At 46.9% G+C, this 19,839-nt stretch overlaps 2 protein-coding genes across 7 annotated transcripts in view; one reads left to right on the top strand and one right to left on the bottom strand.

The window, feature by feature from the left end:
* Positions 1-14,606, bottom strand: part of NSDHL (NAD(P) dependent 3-beta-hydroxysteroid dehydrogenase NSDHL) — a 30,867-nt gene extending 16,261 nt beyond the window's left edge. Inside the window, exons 1-5 of one of the 5 annotated variants that reach the window (XM_077146200.1) lie at positions 14,485-14,593; positions 10,649-10,762; positions 9,654-9,763; positions 7,781-7,896; positions 1,837-1,995 (exon numbers count right to left, since the gene is read on the bottom strand). In XM_077146200.1, coding sequence (XP_077002315.1) covers positions 1,837-1,995; positions 7,781-7,852 — 231 coding nt within the window. In that variant the 5' untranslated portion in view covers positions 7,853-7,896; positions 9,654-9,763; positions 10,649-10,762; positions 14,485-14,593. Of the gene's footprint in view, positions 1-1,836; positions 1,996-7,780; positions 7,897-9,653; positions 9,764-10,648; positions 10,763-14,480 lie in introns of all 5 variants that reach the window. The other 4 variants (XM_077146199.1, XM_077146204.1, XM_077146202.1 and 1 more) reach the window with 4 other exon arrangements.
* Positions 14,607-14,754: 148 nt separating this feature from the next.
* On the top strand, positions 14,755-18,833 carry CETN2 (centrin 2). Of its 2 annotated transcripts, none has more exons than XM_077146205.1 (5): positions 14,755-14,886; positions 16,145-16,303; positions 16,645-16,773; positions 17,724-17,861; positions 18,259-18,833. In XM_077146205.1, the coding sequence occupies exons 1-5, from the start codon at positions 14,884-14,886 to the stop codon at positions 18,346-18,348; spliced, it is 519 nt and encodes a 172-aa protein (XP_077002320.1). In that variant the 5' UTR covers positions 14,755-14,883; the 3' UTR covers positions 18,349-18,833. The 2 variants fall into 2 exon arrangements, with proteins under 2 accessions (XP_077002320.1, XP_077002321.1); XM_077146206.1 differs by lacking the exon at positions 14,755-14,886 and adding an exon at positions 14,896-15,022.
* The last annotated feature ends 1,006 nt before the right edge of the window (positions 18,834-19,839 follow it).

The following is a 19,839-nucleotide window of genomic DNA, read 5'->3' as shown; positions in this document are numbered from 1 at the left end:
CTTTGGAGATGAAGAAGGAAGATGCCTCCCGGGGAGCTTCATGAAACTGGAAGCCAGGAGAGAAAGCTAGCAGATGACGCCGTATTCGCCATGTGCCCTTCCAGCTGACAGAGAAGCCCTGACTGTGTTCGCCATGTGCCTTCTCACTTGAGAGAGAAACCCTGAACTTCATCAGCCTTCTTGAACCAAGGTATCTTTCCCTGGATGCCTCAGATTGGACATTTCTACAGACTTGCTTTAATTGGGACATTTTCTCGACCTTAGAATTGTAACTTAGCAACTCATTAAATTCCCCCTTTTAAAAGCCATTCCGTTTCTGGTATACTGCATTCCAGCAGCTAGCAAACTAGAACACCCCACCTCCAGGTTCAGAGGTGTGAGTGATGTGAGTGAGAAACCAGCTGTGACTTGGACAGGACTGCAGAGGAAGGAGTGTCCTCAGATCCAAATAAAAAACAACTGTCTGGTAAATGACACCAAGGCCAAGTGTTAAGATCTCAGTAACAGGCTGAGGGAAGCCACCCCCAAGGTACACAACATGTGAGTGATCAGCACACCCAACAGAAAAAGAATTACAGACCAGTAGGGAAGACAAGGTGACCCCAAAGACAAAGGGACAATGGTCACTGATAGGCACTTTAGTGGAGGAAATCCAAATGTCAGTCAATAAAGGACACGATGCCCAGCTGCCCAATTGTGCAGGATGAAGCGCACTGCAAAACCAAAGGTCCAATTCTAAGTGTCGGCAAGAATGCTAACACACGGTCGGCGTGATTGTAAAACTGATAGAGCAGCTTTGTTGAAAAACCTGGCAAAATCTAAAATATTTCAAACTGTGAATACCCTTATAGCACAGATGAGCCTTGAAAACCTTATGCTCAGTGGAAGAAGCCAGGGCAAAAGATGACCCTTTGATTGATTCCATTTACATGAAATGACCAGAACAAGAAAATCCACATAGACAGAAAAGAGATTAATGTTTGCCTAGGACCAGAAAGATTAAGGGGAAATGGGTACAGGGTTTCTTTTTAGAGTGATGAAAATGTTCTTGAATTAGTGCTGATGGTTGCACAACTCTAAAACCCACCACCCTGTGCAGTTCAGAAGGCTGTATTTTATGGTATGTGAGATGGTGGTTTGGAGCTCTATGTACCCTAGGAAAACATGTTCTTAATCTTACTCCATCCTGTGGGTGTGGACCATAGATTGTAAGTAGGACCTTTTGCCGAGGTTATTTCACTAAAGGTGTGATCCCCCCTCACTCAGGATGGGTCTTAATCCTATTACTGGGGTCCTTCCTAAGCAGAATGAAGCTCGGACAGAGAGAGAAAGCCAGAGGGAGTAGCAGAAACTGAACACTGTTGAAACCCGGAGGAGAAGGGAGAGGCCAGGAGAGGCCGCCACGTTCCTTGTCATATGACAGAGGAGTCAAGGACCAAGGATCTGGGGCAGTCAGCCCCAGAACACCAGTCTTTGGGAAGAAAGCACCACCTTGATGATGCCTTGATTTGGAATTCATCTAGGCCTCAAAAACATGAGATAATAAATCCCCACTGTTTAAGTCAACTCACTGCATGGTACTTGCTTGAGTAGCCAAGGAAACTAAAACAGTGAGTTATCTTTCAATTTAAAAAAACAAATGCAATTGCATTTTGGGGTAAGAATCCTAGAGCAGGGGCTGGCACACTGTGGCCTAACTTTTAAACTTCTCAAAAAAAAAAAAAAATTAGAAACAACTATTGGATGGCCTTTGCATCAGGGAGGCCATACGATTTCCCCTTGGGGCAGTGGCAGATCAGGTAAGGTACATGCTTGGGCAGTTTCCGCAGCTGTTACCTGCTGGCTGCAGAGGTCGCCCACAAAGAACTGCACCTGTGGATTATCGAACCCTTGCCGGATATCAAATACGTTGACGGTGTAGCCTCTTGCCAGCAACTGTTCCACCATGTGCTGCCCAAGAAATCCAGAGCCTCCGATCACTGTGCATTTCTTGGCCTGCAGAGAGAGGGATGGCAGGGTTAGAACAATGTGATAACAGGAAGTTGTAACCGTTAAATGTCATAAACCACCGAAAAGGCAGATAAATGCATATGGGACTTTGTTTTAAATTCTTCTTGAGTTGAGCTTGAAGCTTTCAAAAATTCCGGTGTTCTATCACCAGAGGCAATCTCCCTACTGGGATCAGTCAAGAGTGAGCAGACAGCCAATGATACAGAAGTGATAACAAAATACATGCTCTAGCTTTAGTGAAAGGAAAAGGAAGCACTGCTGAAATGAAACCATCTATGATCAAAACTGGACAATCCAACAAAAAAGTGATACCTCTCATTTCCGATATTTGATCCCTGGGCACTTACTTCTAAGGCAAACAAAACAAAACAAACTACCCAATTGATAGTTTCAACTTCAAACACCAGAGAGCTACTAACCACTCAGGCTCAGGGCTCTGTATTCCCTTCTCTGCCAGCTGAGGAAGTTAAGAAATCAAGAGATAGTTGTGGCATTTACATTTCAGCCTACACAGGCATAGTTTCCTGGTCAAACTTTACCTGGAATTGTAGCAATTGGGGATACTGGAAGGGCAGAGCAGCAAATACACATACTTAAATATTTGACTCTGGAGAGTCAGTGCAAAATCGTGGCTGCCCCATGCTGAACAAGTTGGCTATGGAGCGTCCCCAGTGGAGGACCTGGGATAGCCCCTTCCCTAGGATCTCTCTAAATCTTTATCTGGGTTTTCTTGATGACAAACCCCATTTTCCTTAGCTCCTATATAGAAAATCAAAGTTGGAGGTGTGGAAATTAAAGATCTTAAAGACATTCTGGTTCTGATTATTAACCAAATGAATAACCCCCCCTACTTATTCCTTAAACATATCCACAGTGAAGATGTTCAGGAGACTCCAGTGGTTCCAGGGCCAGATGCCTTACAATTGCCCCCTCCCAATCTGGGCATCCCATGCGGAGATGGTGCTGGAACTTCAGTGTTCTTTGTTCTTACATAATCTACTCAAATAACTGACCACAGTGCTTGGCCAAATGTCCCACTCAATCCCCGTTGCAGTAATCCCTTTCTTCTCTACACACACCCAAGTTAGCTGTGCAGGAAAACTGCAGTTCTTTAGAGTAATCCAGAGCCTCCTCACTTGGTTTCTCTTGGTTTACTCAAAGTTTGGCTGAGCCCAGAGGGTCAGAGCTAGACATGTTTGACAGCAAACCAAGTGGGATCTTTCAGTTAGGTTATTTCAATTGAGATGTGACCCACCCCATTCAAGTTGGCTAAATCCTTTTACTGGAATCTTTTATGAGAGGACAAAGGATAAAAAAAGCTGCAAGAGCAGAGAGAGAAAAGCCTCGGAGATGCTAAGATAGGACCCACAGAAGCTCAGAGAGGAAGCCACTGGAACCAGAAGTTGAAAGCAATGAAATATGGGAGTGAAGGACCAGTAGATGCCAGCTATGTGCTTTGCTATCTGAAACAGGAACCCTGGATGTTAGCAGCCTGTCTTCAGAGTCCAGGTATCATCCTGTTGATGTCTTAATTTGGACAGTCTCATGGTCTAGAACTGCACATTTGTTAGCAAATAAATCCCCATTGTAACAGCCAACCCATTTCGGGTATACCGCATTCCAACAGCCAGGAAACAAGTGGTCATTGCCCTGACCTCACCTACCCCACCTCCTTCTCTGGGAAGTCACATATACACACTAAGTGGCCATTCTCTGGCCTTCTGGTACTCCCACCTTCTTTTCTATTGTGTGCCATTCCACAACCTGGGGGAGATGTTAGAGCTAACAAAAAGGCCCGGCCAGACATCTTTAAACCCAGAAATTGGGAACAAGCAGCCCCAGATGCTAATCGTTTTAGTTTTCTAGGCTGCTTAAAGCAAACACCATGAAACAGTTCTGCTTAGACAATGGGAATTTATTTGCTCACGGTTAGAATCTGGGAAAATGTCCAAACCAAGGCATCATCAAGGTGATGCTTTCTTTCTGAAGACCAGCTGCTGGTGAGCGCTGGCTCCTCTGCCACATGGGAAGGCACACGGCAGTGCCTCCTGGTCTCGCCCTTCTCTTCTGCGTTTTGCTGCTTTCAGCTTCTTGCTTCCATAGCTTTCTCTGTCCGTCTGAATTTCATTCTCTTATTAAAGACTCCAGTAATAGGATTAAGACCCATTCTGAAAGACATGGATCACAGCCTTAACTGAAGTAGCCTCATAAATGGGTTTACATCCATAGGAATGGATTAAATTTTAAGAACATGTATTTCTGGGGTACATATAGCTTCAAACCCCCACACTAATTAAGGCAGAAATTCTCACTGGCAGGGCCTCTTCTCCCCAGGGTGGATAAAAAACATACTCTCTTCTATGATGTGAAGTGGGGTGTTTCAGAGTTGCCAGCCATCCACCCCAACCTGGAGCAGTTTTGGCCACCGTACGATGGGTTGTCTTCCCTTGCTCTTTTGCTCTGTCAGTGCTATGTAAGTGACAAAGAGATTATTTGCCTTTACTGGACTCTTTATACTATGCAAGTAATGAAGTGGTCCTGTGCTGAAAGTTTCTGTTGTGCGCTGAACCTGTGTTCCCATGACACAATATTGTAGCACTTGCTCCATGACGACAGGTTAGTTTCTCCCTTTTCCTTGATTCACTACCTGCAGATACTACTCAGGGCCCCTCTAAGGCTGCAAGGCAAAGTCTTCCTTGATTGATAAAGTCGTTATCCGGTATTGGCGTCCTCTGACTACAGCAGATTTTAAATGCTAACTTTTCTCTCCTAGGGTGATTTGAAGAGTTCTTTAGAGAACCTGGGATCACTGGGGTCCTCCTCCCACAACTCCTTTGACATGGACACTGCCTTCATGGGCTGGCTGTTCCCCTCAGCCACTAGTTAAGGTCCCCTAGACTCTTTTCGGCTGTCTTCTCCAGTGGTGCCCCCCCCCCCCCAAAAAAGGACCCAGTCTTGCTCGGCTTCTGAGGGTCTAGCATCTGGGCTCTAGAGACATGCATGCATCCTTGCCTACCAAAGTCTGCGAGTGCTCTGCTGGAGCTGGCCAGCCCCAGGCTCTCCCCTTCAATCTCCCTGAAGACTGAAGCAGGGAAAAGTCACAGTAGATTCCTTTGACACATCTCTCTAAAAGAAGTGTTCACTAAGGATCTCTTCAACCTCCTAATGACAGCGTTGCCTTCTTTTAAATTTGAAGGTGAGAATGGGCTATTGCATGCCAAACAGGTTTCCCAGGGCTCAGCACATCCCTCTGCATGGGCTGGCCAGCGTTTTCCTTTAGGATGTGGGAATTGTTCAAGTCTATTATATCATGGAACATCTCCCCAAGCAGAAAGAGGTCTCTTTTGATATCTTTTTACACTGAAGCATTTATATCAACAATTGCTATTTCCAGAAAAAAAGAAAAAAAAATTCTTTACAAAGTACAAGGGGGTCAGGGAGGAGGGAGACAAAGTTTTATCTGCCATTCTTGTTTGAAATAACTGGTAATTCCTAGCCTTGTGCTTGTCTTGCACACATAACCTCCACAAGTAATCTCCTACCCAGGGTTCTGAGTGCATCCTTCCCTGGCTTTTCTAACCCTGGTCTGGGACAAGCAGCCAAAAGCCTTTACAGAAAATCTTGCCAAACACAGCTACACCTTTCCCTACCTTAGGAAATGTAACTTAGTGAGTGTAATTGAGCTTAAAAAAAAATTCTGGGAATTTTTTTTAAGAATAAGAAAGCAAGCCATCTAGACAAACTAATTTAATTGTAACGTAATTTTGAGAGAAGAGAATGGTCTAGGCCACTGGGCTTTTTTGACCCTGTATTGCTTTATCCTAAGCAGTGGAAACCTATTTTCAGAGATTTTATGTAGAACATGTATTTAAATTAAGAGATAAGTTACCTTTTTAATTTCAGTTGTTTAAATTTATAACTTTTACTTCCTATAAAGTTAATCAGTGAGAAAGAGGAAAGGTTATTTTGAAGAATGCAAAACTGGAAACTGGATGATACTGGCAGTTTGATATAACCCTTAAATTCTTGATTTTCTTTTTTGTTGCCAAGTATCAATAAAATCTCAATGTACACATATAAGGCAGATGGCTCTGCTTATTTGTTGAATACCAGAAACTCACATTCACCTTCAATTACACAGAGACCCCAAAGGAGGCTCTACTCTGAGCTTTATATAAAAAATAGGGTGATGTGGAGGCCTGTTTATTATTATTTGATGTAAACACATTTTAACATGATGTGAGTACATTTCTGAAATGGTTAAAATTCACTACAAATCAAAATAAACCTTTGTAGATCTATGTGAAGTACCAACATGGGGTCTGGACCCAACAACTCTTTGAAATCCCTTCTGAGACTTGGAGGCTAGGCCTTAGGACGCTTTGCAACTGCGGCTGATGCCCTCTGGGAATGCTTCTGCGGTCATACCAGGAAGCCCAGACTAGTCTATTGGAGACTGAAGCCACATGGAGGCGACCCAAGGCACCCAGCTGACAGCCACCGGTTACTGCTAGTGACATGAGTGAAGCCACCTTGGAACACATACTCCCAGAAGATTCCCAGATATTGCAGCCGCGTGAATGAAGTGCAGAGCCAGCCGAGGGCAGCCTGAACTGCAGAATCATGAGCAAATCGATATTGTTTTAAGGCACTAGGTTTTGATGTTGTCTGTTACACAGCAATAGGTAACTGATACATCCAAAAGATGTATTGCTTATACAAAAAATACTACATTGATTGAAAATATATATACTAAATACAATTAAAAAAAGTTTATTAATTAAAAAAATAAAGAAACAAAATAAAACAACATACATAATCAGTAATTCACAATGTCATCACTTAGTTGCATATTTATCATTTCTTAAAATGATTACTGTAATTAATCATTGCAATTACAGTACAGATTAATTACAATGACAAGATGTAATTGTCATTACATCTTGAATAACAAGATGATATCTACTTGATGCATAAGAATAACCTCCAGTATAACCTCTCGGCTCTGTTCGGAATCTCTCAGCCATTGACACTTTGTCTCATTTCCCTCTTCTCCCTTTTGGTCGAGAAGGTTTTCTCAATCCCTTGATGCTGAGTCTCCGTTCATTCCAAGATGTCCCACGTTGCCAGGAAGGTCCACACCCCTGGGAGTCATGTCCCACATAGAGAGGGGTAGGGTGGTGAGACTGCTCGTTGTGTTGGCTGGAGAGAGGGGCCACATCTGAGCAACAAAAGAGGCTCTCTTGGGGGTGACTCTTAGGCCTAAATTTTAAGTAGACTTGACCTATTCTTTGCGGGGTTAAATTTCATATAAACACACCCCAAGACTGGGGGCTCTGCCTATAGCTTTGGTTGTCCACACTGTTTGTGAGAATATCAAGAATTCAACTTGGGGAAGCTGAATTTCTCCCTGTTCTCACCACTCCCCGAAGGGGGCTTTGCAGATACTTTTCCACTTACTGATCGAATCACTTTGGGATTCATCGGGGCATCACTCTGGACAAACCAGCAAAATCTCATGTCCTACCTGAGATTCCAAGTACTTACGGCGTTCAATCAAACTATCTACATAAGTTATATTAGGAAATGCACTAGTCAAAATATAAATTTTTTAACTAATAAACATTTTTTGCTGTAGTCTCACACAGAAGGTGACATTTTAAAATTAAATACAATTTTTAACGACAAGTTAAATATCCCTAGCACGTGGGTTTGTGTTTGCCCTTCCCCTTCCCTGATTTTGGTTAACATCCTCTGTGTTATTACTTACTTTTGGAATGTCTTCTGACAAATGCGTCTGTTCCACCTGGTCGCCTATTTGTTCACCAATTTCTTGGTCCATTTCTGCTCAAAATATGGTCCTGTGTGTGCTCAGCTGTGCTCCTCCTGATACTCAGAAACAGACATTTATATTGTATAAATCAATCAAAACATCATTTAGCTGTTAATATTTGGTGTGTATGCTGTCCCCCCTCTGAGTTTTCACAAATGGCTGAGTTACTGCGACAGCGTTTGGTGAACACTGTGACAGGATGCTTGCCTCGGGAAGGAGCACAGCTGGACCTGTTACACACCAAACACACATGTGGCCTAGGAACAGAATCAGAAGCTGGCTCAACAACCTCACTTGTCAATTAAAACCAAAACAACAACTTTTGTATCATGGCTCTTTTCCCATTGAACGCTCAGAATTTCCATTACTCTCTGTTTGTACTGATTGGTAGGACTGTGGCAGAGCAGTGGGAAAAAGCAGTGACCTGGGGAGCCCAAGGGCCTGAGTTCCAGTCTTGGCTCTATCATGAACTGTGCAAATCGGCTCAAATCACTTATCTTTGCTATCATTCAGTTTCCCTATCAATAACCCGTGTGCCCATGATGCTGGGGCATGGGATGAGATGGTGTTGTCCTGGCTGTTTAAGCTAAAGCCACCCTGGCTAGGCCAAGTATGGTGGGGACCAACGGGCTCACATCTGGGGATGAGGCCTGGCCACGCCTTTACAAAGGCCCTTAGGATTTGCTTCTCCCTTCAGGCATCCACTGTACTGAGCTGCAAGTGGGGAGCAGGAGTTTGACTTTTGGCTGTGTTGTGTCTTGTCCTGCATTTATACTTTCTTAGTAGTGGCCAATTTGCTTAGTCACAGGTTCCTGAAGGTTTGCCTACCCCAACCCTTCTTGGAACAAATGGGCAAGATCATGAATCCTGTAGGAACCGATTTATAGTTACATGAAGTGTCAAAAGCCAATGTGCCTTGAAATGGATGTCAGGACCCTCAAAGTCTAATGGAGCCATTTGGGGGAACATATTTCTGAAATCACAAGGGAAACCCTCAGGAAAATCTATCTCAAAACTTCACCTGTTATGGGCCTTTTTAGAATGTTTATAATGAATAAACAGTCCCCTGTAGGTGTCTGCCCACCCTATTCCTCTCTTTGGGCGAAGCAGATCCAGCCCAGGTGATGGGCTTCATTTGAGGTTAAAGTACATCAGGACCAAAGCAGCTCTGGGGCAGGGATCTGGGCCCTTGCACCAAAATCCTACAGACTGAATCTGCCATGAGTTTGGGGTCTGTCTTGCTCACAGCAATACCTCTGGTGGGAAGCCCAGCGCCTGGCACAGAGTGGGCACGTGCATGTTGGTTGGGTGAATCCATTGTGCACACACACCCACAGAGATACCCTTTCCCACTGTTCTTCACCATATGCGTGTGCGCACACATGCACACGCACGCACGCACACACACACACACACACACACTCACTCCCATCTGAGATGTAGGAGCTTCATGGAGTGAGGGGTACACAGGTCAGCTTTTTTTCCTGGTAGTACTATAGTCATAATTACCCACTGGCAGCTTCTTACTCCATTTCCCCAGATCCACAGGGAAATGAGAGGGTAGATGACATCTTGGGGGCCAGGAGAGTTCCCATATTTGGCCTCTGATCCACCAAGAGACTCTGCTGGCAGGGAGTCACCGCACAACCGTGACAAGTGGTGCCTGGGCAGCTACAGTCCTGTGCCCACTGGACCACAGGATCCCATGACACATCTAATCACGCGCAACAAGCCCACCCTCTGGGGAGTGCTGGGTCTGGAAGCCTCTACTCATGCTCATCGTCTACAAAAGACAGAAAGAAACTCACACCTCTCTTCTCAATGTAGTCAGTTCACCTGGTGAGTCTGGCTGCCTGGGATAAAATCCCAGCCCTCCTATTCCCAGCTGGAAGCATCCGAGGAGAGCCTGTGCTTTCCCATCTGTAAAACGAATGGCTCAGAGGGTCACCATGAGGACTACATACAGTTGAAAGAGAAGATGCCTGCAAAGCCCTTGGCACGGTGCCTTATATCAGGTAACACCCTATTCAAGGCAGCTAATTACCCTCCTACCCCCATTTCCTCTGCTTTCCCATGCTGCCCTCCTCTCTATTACCATGACATATAAGCTATGGCAGGTAGGGACTGTCCAGCTGCCCTGACCCAGTTTTTGAGGCAATGGCTAAAAACCACTGCTCTCCCTTCGCTAAGTCCATGCCCTGACCACTTCCCTTATGGGGCCTGAGTGCTCCTGGGCCATGCCACAACCATCTATCACAGGCCCCCAAAGCCAAGCACCTAGGGATGGTCGCTTCTTTCTGGAGTCTGCAGAATTGTTCAAACTACCCAGTCCACAGGGAGCCTGTGAACCTGAGCTAGCCCCACCTGCAGTTCCAGCTTGTGTTACCCTCTCCTGTGGGGGAACCCCATGTGGCCCATCTGGAACTGTAAGAAAGACTTCTTTTCTGCCTTTCATCCGCCAAGTGTCTTCGTGCTTCTTTCCACCATCTGAAACACCTATCACCCTATCATCACCCCAGTATCACAGAATTACAGAACACCCGCCCATGAGCACACCCTGCAGCACTTACACATTGGACAGACCGTGGGGCACATTTACAGGGAAGTGAAGTAGGTGGGCAGCCAAGTCCTCCCAGAGGCTCATTTCTGGCTGTCTAGCCAGAGACTAGCTAGTGAAGAGACAACAAAGGCTTGGTGTTCAGAGTATGTGCATGTTATTAAGTGATGGCAGAGATATGAAAAAGGAGTAAGACACATTAAGATGCATAAGCAGAGTGTGGTAGAGAGGAGTATTTCCCCTCTTACCTCAATCAAGGAAGAGCAGTACTGTCTCTAAAATATTTTCCTCTGTTCTTTCTTCCTTAATAAAAATTAAGGCTGGAGATTAGATTTCTTCACCCATGCAGCCTTAGGCTTTGCCTGAAAAGCAGGAAAAGAAATGGAGCAATAGAGAGCTTGTTTGGCATAAGTAAAGGATGACCCCAATGGAGGGGGGCGGGGGGAGAATGGCTCATTCACTTCAAATCTCTGGGCACACTTAGGGTGAGAATGCTGTCAGCATAGGGGGCCTCTTCTGTCAGCCTGACTCCAAGGTTAACACACCTTGCACTAGCCCACATGTTTCAGAAGAATTAGGTGAGAAAGAGGAAGTGAGAAGCAGAGTCTCAGTTTAGGAAAGCAGCAAGAATTACATTCTGAGGTTCAATGCAGAGCCCACCTGAACGAGGGGCTCCTCCCAAGTAGAGAGGACCCTCGGCGGGGGCTGAGGGCAAGGGCCCCAGCTGGCAGCACACACTGCCAATGGCACTGCATGGGGCTCAAGAGAAGCACCAAGAGAAACGAAAGCAGACATCCACATAACGATGCGGCCTCTGATGGTCACAACAGCCAAAAAGTGGAAGGACCCAAGTGTCATCAGTGGATGAACGCAATGAGCCACGAGGCTTGAGGCCTCTGATGAGTTGAACTTAACCACTCCCCTAATCCAGTGCTCTTTGGGGACTTACTTTCCCCAATCAGAGCTAGTTTTGATGTTCGTGCTAACCTGGTTATAGATCATGTGGGATCTGAGTGGGGAAGGTCTCCAGTGGGACTTGCCTCCCTCCTTAAGCTGGGTCTGGATACTCCAATCCCTAGACAGTTCTCAGCAAAGCTCTTACTTGACTCACAGAACTTACAAATTTGAAAAGAATCTGTCTCTGTTTTGAGACCACGTAGGCTTTATTTGGGTTTTGTTTTTATAACAGGCTGGTTTGCTAAGAACTGCTGGAGCACTGTTTTGAGCAGCACAGATCTGCGGGGGATATCATCTTTCTTTTTTGTCACCTCTAGGGAGTGAGGAGGGGACCTGGCTATCTTAGTTTGCTAGAGCGGCTTTAACAAAGTACCATAGAATTGTTGCTTTAAACAACAGAAATTTATCGTCTCATGATTCTGGAGGCCAGAGGTCCCAAATCAAGGTATCAGCAGGGAAGAATCTATTCCATCTTCTGCCTGGCTTGGAATAGGTGGCAGCCACCGGGAAACCAATCAGCATGCTGCAAGCTTTAGTGCACCCTGCTAGTTACCTCCGCCTGGAATACCACCCCTCTCATCCTCCCGGGCCCAGCTCAACTGCCACCTCTGTGAAATCTCCTCCCCGTCCCCAAGAAAGGTTAGTTGTTTCCTCAGCGCCTGGCGATGCTCCCATCAGAACACCTAGCTCACTGTCCTCTACTTTTCAAACCTACTCATCCCACTAGGCAGTGAGCCCCTTGAGGCCCAGCAGGTGCAGCATCTGCGCCACCTCCCGTGTGCTCAGGGCCAGCAGAGAGCCTGGAATAGAGCACGCAGGCAAGTGAACATCTGCTGAAATGTGTGGCTGGTCTACGAGGCTTCATCTGTAAAACTTCTTGCCTATCTCAAAGCGGCTATGAGGCTCAAACAAGCCCGGGGGGTAAAAGGGCTGCAAACTGAAAAATGCGGTTGTTGGTATGTGGACTGTGACCAGTGCCAAGCAGAACCTGCAAGACACAGAGCCTCCCCTCAGGGGCTCCCTGCCTATGGCAGGAGACAGACTTAGCAGGGGAATGAGTCAAACAGAGGGGGCTGGGTGTCCTGAAAGCCAGGCCACCGGCAGGGCTGGGAGGGATGAGGCAATGGCATAGAACCAATGTGTTCTGGTAACCGTGACAAACTGCATCATGGTGCGTGATGAGGCTGGGACCATGCAGGGGCTAAGGGGAAACCCTGTGGGGAGAAGGGGAGCCCCTGAGGGACATAAGTAGGAGTGAGTGCTTTGATCAGATATGAGCTCTGAAAAGTCCACCCTGGCCACAGGGTGGAGGTCAGGCTCTAGCCAAATTTAAGGCTCAGGGCATTCCAGGTAGAGGAAACAATAATAGCAAATCAGATAGAAGAAGTGACCTTACCTGAAGATCTGCTAAATGTCAGGCCCTCGTACATGAGTGCATTATCCCACAAAGACCCAGAAAACATTCAGCTGCTGAATGAGGCTGACATTGTTGGTCTCATGCAACAGATGAGAAGCTGAGGCTGAGAAGTCAAGGGACCCGCCTGGTACACAGATGGTCGGTCACACAGCTGGCACATGGCCAACGCAAATGTATTTGTTCCTGAGAGCCCCTGAAAGCTTAAGAGCAGGGGAGGGATGTGACCAGAGCTGGTCACTGCAGAGGCTAACCTGGAAGCACGGAGTACATTAGTTAGAGGGGTGTGAGGTGGGAAGCAGGGGGGCCACCCACTAGTAATTCAAACAAGATTTGAGTATCCAATACATGGCCCCTCATCATTCCAGGCACTAGAGTGCTAGCAGTGAACAAAACAAAGATCCCTGCCCTTGTAGAGCTTACTTTCTAGCAGAGGGGCGACCGAGTAGAGTAAGTAAAAATCGACAGCAGGTCAGAAGATGAGAGATGCTCTGGGAGAGAAAAGTAGGGCAAGGTGTGGGGGCTTGAGCTCCTCAAGGTGGTCTCACTGAGAAGATGAGAACTGAGCAAAGACCTAGAAGCAAAGGAGGCTAAGCCGGCAGCCAGGACAACTGGAGCAACAGTTCTAAGGCAGGAGGGTGGCTGGCACATTTGCAGCCCAATAAGGAAGCCAGAGTCATGTCCAGTAGTCAGCCAGGGGAGAGGAGGAGAACAATTAGGGAGATGATGGAGGGGGCCATACCGAGACCTGTACACTTGTCGAAAGGCTGAGGACGGCCTGGATCAGGAGAGAAGCAGCAAAGGTGGGAAAGAGCAAAGGAACAGTATTGCAGGGGTTAGAACTGATAGAAAACCGAGGCTAGATATGGGGGAGGCGGGAGACTCACAGAGTCACGATGACCCTGGAGTTTAGAGCCTGGGCTGGCTGCTCACAGGGCAAGAGGGGAAAGGGTAGAAGGCTGGTGAACACTTCCATTTACGGAGTAACTTGGGCTCTGTCCACTGTCTCCTCAAATCACTACCTAAAATCTAGAGGGGAAGCAGGGAAGGGCTGCGAGCCACTGAGTTCTCTGACGCTGGGCTGCCTGAGGAGGGCAGGTCCCTGGACCTCCAGCCATCTCCACTTTCGCCGCCCCATTTTAGGCCAAACCCTTGCAGGGGCTCCCATGCGTTCTCTAAGCGTGCCCCGATCTTCCAACTTCTTGGTGACACTGAACAGGATGGTGCCTCGGCCTGGAATGCTCCTCTCTGTCTGCCTTGAGTGTTGGGGTGTCCCAAAAGGGACATTTTGATGATCCTCCCCATCGTGGGCTCACATCTCTTTCACTCCCTTCAAAGTCCGTTCGCAAGGCCCCAGCTCACCTCCCTGGGTCGCTTTTAGCCATGGGAACTACTGATCCTTTCTGGGGACCTGGTTTGGGGACCGACTATTTGTCTGGGTCAGGGTAGGGTACTCTCGAAGGGACACACTCAAAGAAAGATCTTCTAAGTCCCAACCGTCCGTGCGAACCTCGGAGGCGCCGCTTGGCATGTCCCTTCTCCCGCCTGGGCCTCAGTTTCCCCGGGTATCTCTGAGCCCGGCGCCCGCAAGCCCCGACCTGGGCCGTCCCGCCCAACCTCGCGTCCCCGCCCCCTACCAGGCGCCAGCCCTACCGCCCTGCCCTCCGCCGACCCGAGGCGGCCCCCGACGGCCAGGCCGGGCCCCTTACCCACCTGCGGCAGCGCCCGACCGGCCTCAGCTCGCCCGCCGCGCGCGGAAAGAAGCCCACCCCGGGCCAGCCGCCCCTTCCTCTCCTCCCGCGTGAGCCGAGAATCGGATGAGGGCTCCTCCACCAATAGGATTGGCCCGGGGGCAGGCTCAGCCAATCGGCGCTCGCGGTGTGATCTTGACCAATGAAAACCGGTGTCGGCGGCAGGCGCACCGCCCCCTGTCCTCGACCTGGGTTTTGCCGGTTTAGCCCCACCCTCCCCTCAGCGCTACGCCACTGGGGAGCGGCGGCGGCGAGCGGCCCGCCAATGGGGAGCGGGGCCGCGCGCGCGGGGCGGTGGGAAAGGCGCCTTTTCAGTGTGTACGTCGGTTGCCCTAACAACAGCTAGTGGAGTCCGTTGGCGATGGTAGGTACCAGCAGCCGGGTCCCACCCCGCGTACCGTGGCTGAGCTGTTCCCAGGCCCCGGTTGGCGACATCGCCTCTCCTGCGCGGCTTTCGCTTTGGCGCACCCTTGGTTCCCTCCGATCTGAGTACCGGAAGGGTAGGGTAGAGACGCCGGCCTCCCCGCTGGGCCTGTGGCTTTGCTCCGCTTCCTCTCTTTCACCCACAGCCGGTCCTCACCCTCCCTCGGGTTCCCCCAGGCTCACGTAGGCTCCCCTCGGCCCCCTCGGCCCCCTCGGTTACTGTTCCTAGGTAAAGACTCGAGTTCCTCGCAGGCCCCGACCCCAGCCTCTCTCAGGCCGCCCCTGTCAGACCCTGGCCTATTGACAGCCTTGCTCTACCAAAGTTTCCGCACAGCGCTGGGGGCAGCTTTATGGTCTTGTTTGTTAACACGTATTTTAAAATGTAGATATAAAGACATTTGTGAAACTCGTTGAGCTTCATGGATAAGGCACAATTGGGCCTGCTGGGTTTACTTTTTCGACTCGATACTGTGAAAATACATCTGAACAACTTAGTAACGTTAGCAAACCATAAAGTTGGAGCATTTATAGAGGAAAGCCGGTACCTCGAGTGGGCATTGTAAGGACATTTCTAGAACTAGGATCCGATCCCCCAATTCTGTGAGAGTTGATTGTCTCTACAGTGATAGAGGTACCTCTTTTGCACACTCTCTTTTGGAATGATTTTCAATAAGGAAATCCCAAAGAACAAAGGATCCTTCTGCCACTAGAAACAATAGCAAAGAAAAAGGGTTGGGGAGGATAGAGTACATGGGACTGGGAGGTGAGGCAAAGGGATAAGGAAGGCTAACTCTTCTAAGATGCCTCTGACAGTTCTCTTCAGAGTCGGTTAACACGTGTGGAGCACTTCTATGGGCTACATACAGGGTAGGAGAGCGGGACCCCACCATGTCCTTACCCACCTTAGTGAATGCATTTTTCACAGTGGTTCGGAGGGAGGTTTTAGCTCCACTTTAGTGATGAGGCTATTGAGGTTCAGAAAAGTTCCTCAATTTCCTTCTGTCCACAAAGGTAATGACTTTGACTTAAAATCCATTGTTCTTTCCAATACATCCTGCTATCTTTCCTGCTAAGCAAAGCTTTGGAGTTGGTTAGTATAAAATATTTTAAAAGTACATATGGTTGTCTGTAGCTGTCTTATGTAAAGTATGGACTGTGTAACGTCACCTTGTGCTCATGTGTTTGTGTTCTGTCAAAAGGCCTCCAGCTTTAAGAAGGCCAACATGGCATCGACTGCCCCGCGAAAAAGGATGAGTCCTAAGCCTGAGCTCACTGAAGAGCAGAAGCAGGAAATCCGGGAGGCTTTTGATCTCTTTGATGCTGATGGAACAGGGACCATAGATGTTAAAGAACTGAAGGCAAGCTCTATCCATTCCTGCAATACTGCCTTTACTTACCCCTGCCCCTTTACTTTTTCTGTGTCATCCTTTCCGTCAACTCTCTACCCCTTTGCTCCTCTTCTCCCTCTTGCTGAGAGTAATAGGGAAGGATGCCCTGTGGTCTGTCTTCCTGTCTTTACCTCCCTCAAGGATTACTAAATAAAACTGATTGCAAATATCAATGAGATCGATGTCATAGTGTCTCTCAGTCATTTTCAGATGATTGTATCAGATGCTAATTTAATGCTCTCTAAGCTGCTGGTTTTGGTCCCACGAAGTTTAAATTTGCATATTGAGAGGGCATCCTGTTTTCATTGTAGGTGGCCATGAGGGCACTGGGCTTCGAACCCAAGAAAGAAGAGATCAAGAAGATGATATGCGAAATTGATAAAGAAGGGACAGGAAAAATGAATTTCAGTGACTTTTTGACTGTGATGACTCAGAAAATGGTAAGTTAACTAAGATAATCAGACTATTTTCCACCCATCATGCTGGATAAATTTGAATCTAGATATGGAAATTACCTCATTGAAGTAAAGCAAATAAAATTTGAAGCATTTACCTGAGAGAAGATAGTATTTTAGACTGAGAATTAGGATTATGTTCTACTTGACTTTCTTTGAGGTTTCAGAGCCACTGGAGAAGGCATTTTACGCTCTGGTACAGGTAATACTGCTGTCACTTTTTGTTGCTGTTATCTTTCTGCAGCTGCTATGTCAATGCAGTAACAAAAAGCAGTAAAACCTAGAAGCACCAGCAATATTAAAATGCCTCACATATTTACAATACAAAATGCCTCCCATTATCAGATTTCTTAGTTAAAAATTATGTCCTTCCCGGAATCAAACCCTCTTTGCCTTGTTAACTGAGTTCCATATACTTTAAAGTTCAAAATTTTTTTCTCTCCAATTTTTTCATTCTGTGCATCCTCAGCCCAAGGAAGCCCACTCAGAAGCCTGCCTAGAGCTGAGATTGCGTCAGCAGCTGTGCTTTTTCACTGCAACAGGGATTTGGTTCTTGAGCACTTCCAAGGTGGCAGTCATCCAATCCCTAGTCCCTCGGGGGTCATACTCTTAAAGGGTCCCCAAGCAAGTCTTTGAGTCTATATTTCTCAAGCATTCTTGGCTTAAGCACCAAGTGGGTGCCTCTTCCTTCTGAATTCCTAGCCAGTTAGGAAATACTTGTGGGAGTTGGAAAGGGAGCAAATATCACCTTGAATTGGATAGCCTGGCTAGACTGCCTTGGCACTGAGGCCCAAATGGGCTTCTTATCACTTGTGCCAGCCGAGATTGGGGTTATGGGATTGAAAGAGAAAGGGTAGTTGGACTGTGGCAGGCTACAGGAGAGGAGTAACTGCAATATTTCCCTGCTCATACGTTTTTATGTTTTACTTGTTAAGTCTGAGAAAGATACCAAAGAAGAAATTCTGAAAGCATTCAAGCTCTTCGACGATGATGAAACTGGGAAGATATCTTTTAAGAATCTCAAACGCGTAGCCAAGGAGCTAGGCGAGAACCTCACTGATGAGGAGCTACAGGTCTGTAATGTGTCAGGCAATGTTACGCTTTCTCTTTCCAGGAAAGCCAGTGTTCTCTTGGCCCTCTGCTGACCACTTAATTTCTCCCTTGATAATCTGACAAACCTATGAACCCTCCTCCTGGGAAAATGCACACATGTGCACTTTGACTTACAATTTTGGTTTCATTGATCCCCCTAGGCAAGGGGTTCCTCCAGCTCCTCTCTTCCAGGTGATATGAATGACAAAGTATGACTTGGCTTTTGAAGAACTTTCTAGGAACCCAGCTTTTATAAACAGCAGCCCATCTCCTATGGGCAGCCTCTGCTGTCTATTCACATAGCTTTATTAAAAGTCTATCGCTTTCTTGACTTTTAGTTTAAGATTTAATCTGACCTGAATCCTTACTGTCCTGTAGGAAATGATCGACGAAGCTGATCGAGATGGAGACGGAGAAGTCAATGAGCAAGAGTTCCTGCGAATCATGAAGAAGACCAGTCTTTATTAAAACATTTCGTCTTTTCTATAGCAAGCACATGTAACTAGATTTAAGTTCTGTCATTGTCCAAAATCTCTTTAGAGAACCAACCTCTTCCCACCTACCCCTACCCACCCCCCACCCACCTCCTGCCACTGACATCCCTATGTAACTTTGGTAACAACCCCTGTTCTGTTTAGACTTTCAAAAGTGTTCTTTGATGTTCAAGTTCTTTGTAAAATGACCTGCTGATTGTTTTCAATCTCAAAAGCAGAACTAGACTACATTAAATTAGAGCAAAGGGTCATAAAACTTCTACCCACCTGCCATTTTGCCTTGCATTGCTTCACCCTTATTGTGCATTTCCACCTATGTCCAAATACAGATCATCTCCTTAGAGAAGCACTTGTTGTACCTGTGTTGCCACACGCAGCAGATACCTCTTCCATGGTTCTGTTTTTAGTTGACACCTGAGGGTTGTTTTTCCCTTTTATAAAGCCCATTGAAATCTCTCACTGGCATCTGGGTGTTTGTTCATACTATTGCTTTTGTCTCAGAAATAAAGCCTTTCTGATTCTGAGTTGCTGTTCTCTAACGATGAGTTCTTTAGCCTTGACTACAAATTTAATCCTATCAACCATTGTGTGGAAGGTGGCCTGGCAAATATAAAATATAAAATTCCTTCCCAGCTCATAGACATAGAATGAAATAATTCTTTGCTATTTTCCTGACATGAAATGTTTCTTGCCTTGGGAACCCATCTCTTTGTAAAGCTAGTAGAATATACCTAAGCCCTAAATGATGTTCTAAAAATACTTTGGCAAAGTATAAGGCTGAAAAAGAGTCTCATTGGTAATTTATGCTTAGACAAAATATGGGGAGCCCAGGCTATTATGACAGACAGTTGCATTCAGTCAACTTCTGGAGAGTTTATTTGCTTGCAGTGTCTCTTGGAATCCTGGACTCAGTTTAGACTGAAGGACTTTGACCTTGTCCACCCCCCCTCCTGACCCTTTACAGGATTACCTGCAAGATAAATCCTGGGAGGTGATATTGAGCTCCCTGTCCCAGGGTGAGGGTAAGGAGCAAGAAGGGACGGGCAATGGAAGATAAAACAACACTGACAGCATTTCCTCTGTCTTCCACAAGGGGACAGGCAGAGAACTGGGTTTTTAAACTTCTGGATTCATCCTAACCCCTGGGGGTAAGATTGCCGGATTCAGCTAATAAAAAGAGGATGCTCAGAGAAACAGTAAATAGCTTTTTCAGTGTAAATATGTCCCATTTGAACTTTCTGTTGTTTGTTATCTGACACTCAGATTTAGGATGCCCTGCATTTAAACGGACAGGCCTACCTGGGAAGCACATTGAACATATTGTAGCATGATCCTGAGGCTTCGTCCCTGGAGACTGGCGTCCCGGAGGTCTGTCCCCCGACCCCACACCAGCCCTGATAAATCCCAAGCAGAGAAACTGGCAGGAAAGCACAGTCTAGCCTGAGACCTGGGTCCTCAAACAGGC

The sequence above is a fragment of the Tamandua tetradactyla genome, chromosome X (assembly GCF_023851605.1).
Source record: "Tamandua tetradactyla isolate mTamTet1 chromosome X, mTamTet1.pri, whole genome shotgun sequence".
Taxonomy (NCBI): Eukaryota; Metazoa; Chordata; class Mammalia; order Pilosa; family Myrmecophagidae; genus Tamandua; species Tamandua tetradactyla.
Note: the sequence above shows the minus strand (reverse complement) of the source record. Positions and strands in the feature narration are given on the sequence as shown.

Excerpts from the sequence above, each read along its gene's own strand:
- CETN2 (XM_077146205.1), top strand. Across the intron at positions 16,304-16,644 it reads TAGATGTTAAAGAACTGAAG|GTGGCCATGAGGGCACTGGG; the intron begins GCAAGCTCTATC and ends TTTTCATTGTAG. Across the intron at positions 17,862-18,258 it reads TCACTGATGAGGAGCTACAG|GAAATGATCGACGAAGCTGA; the intron begins GTCTGTAATGTG and ends ACTGTCCTGTAG.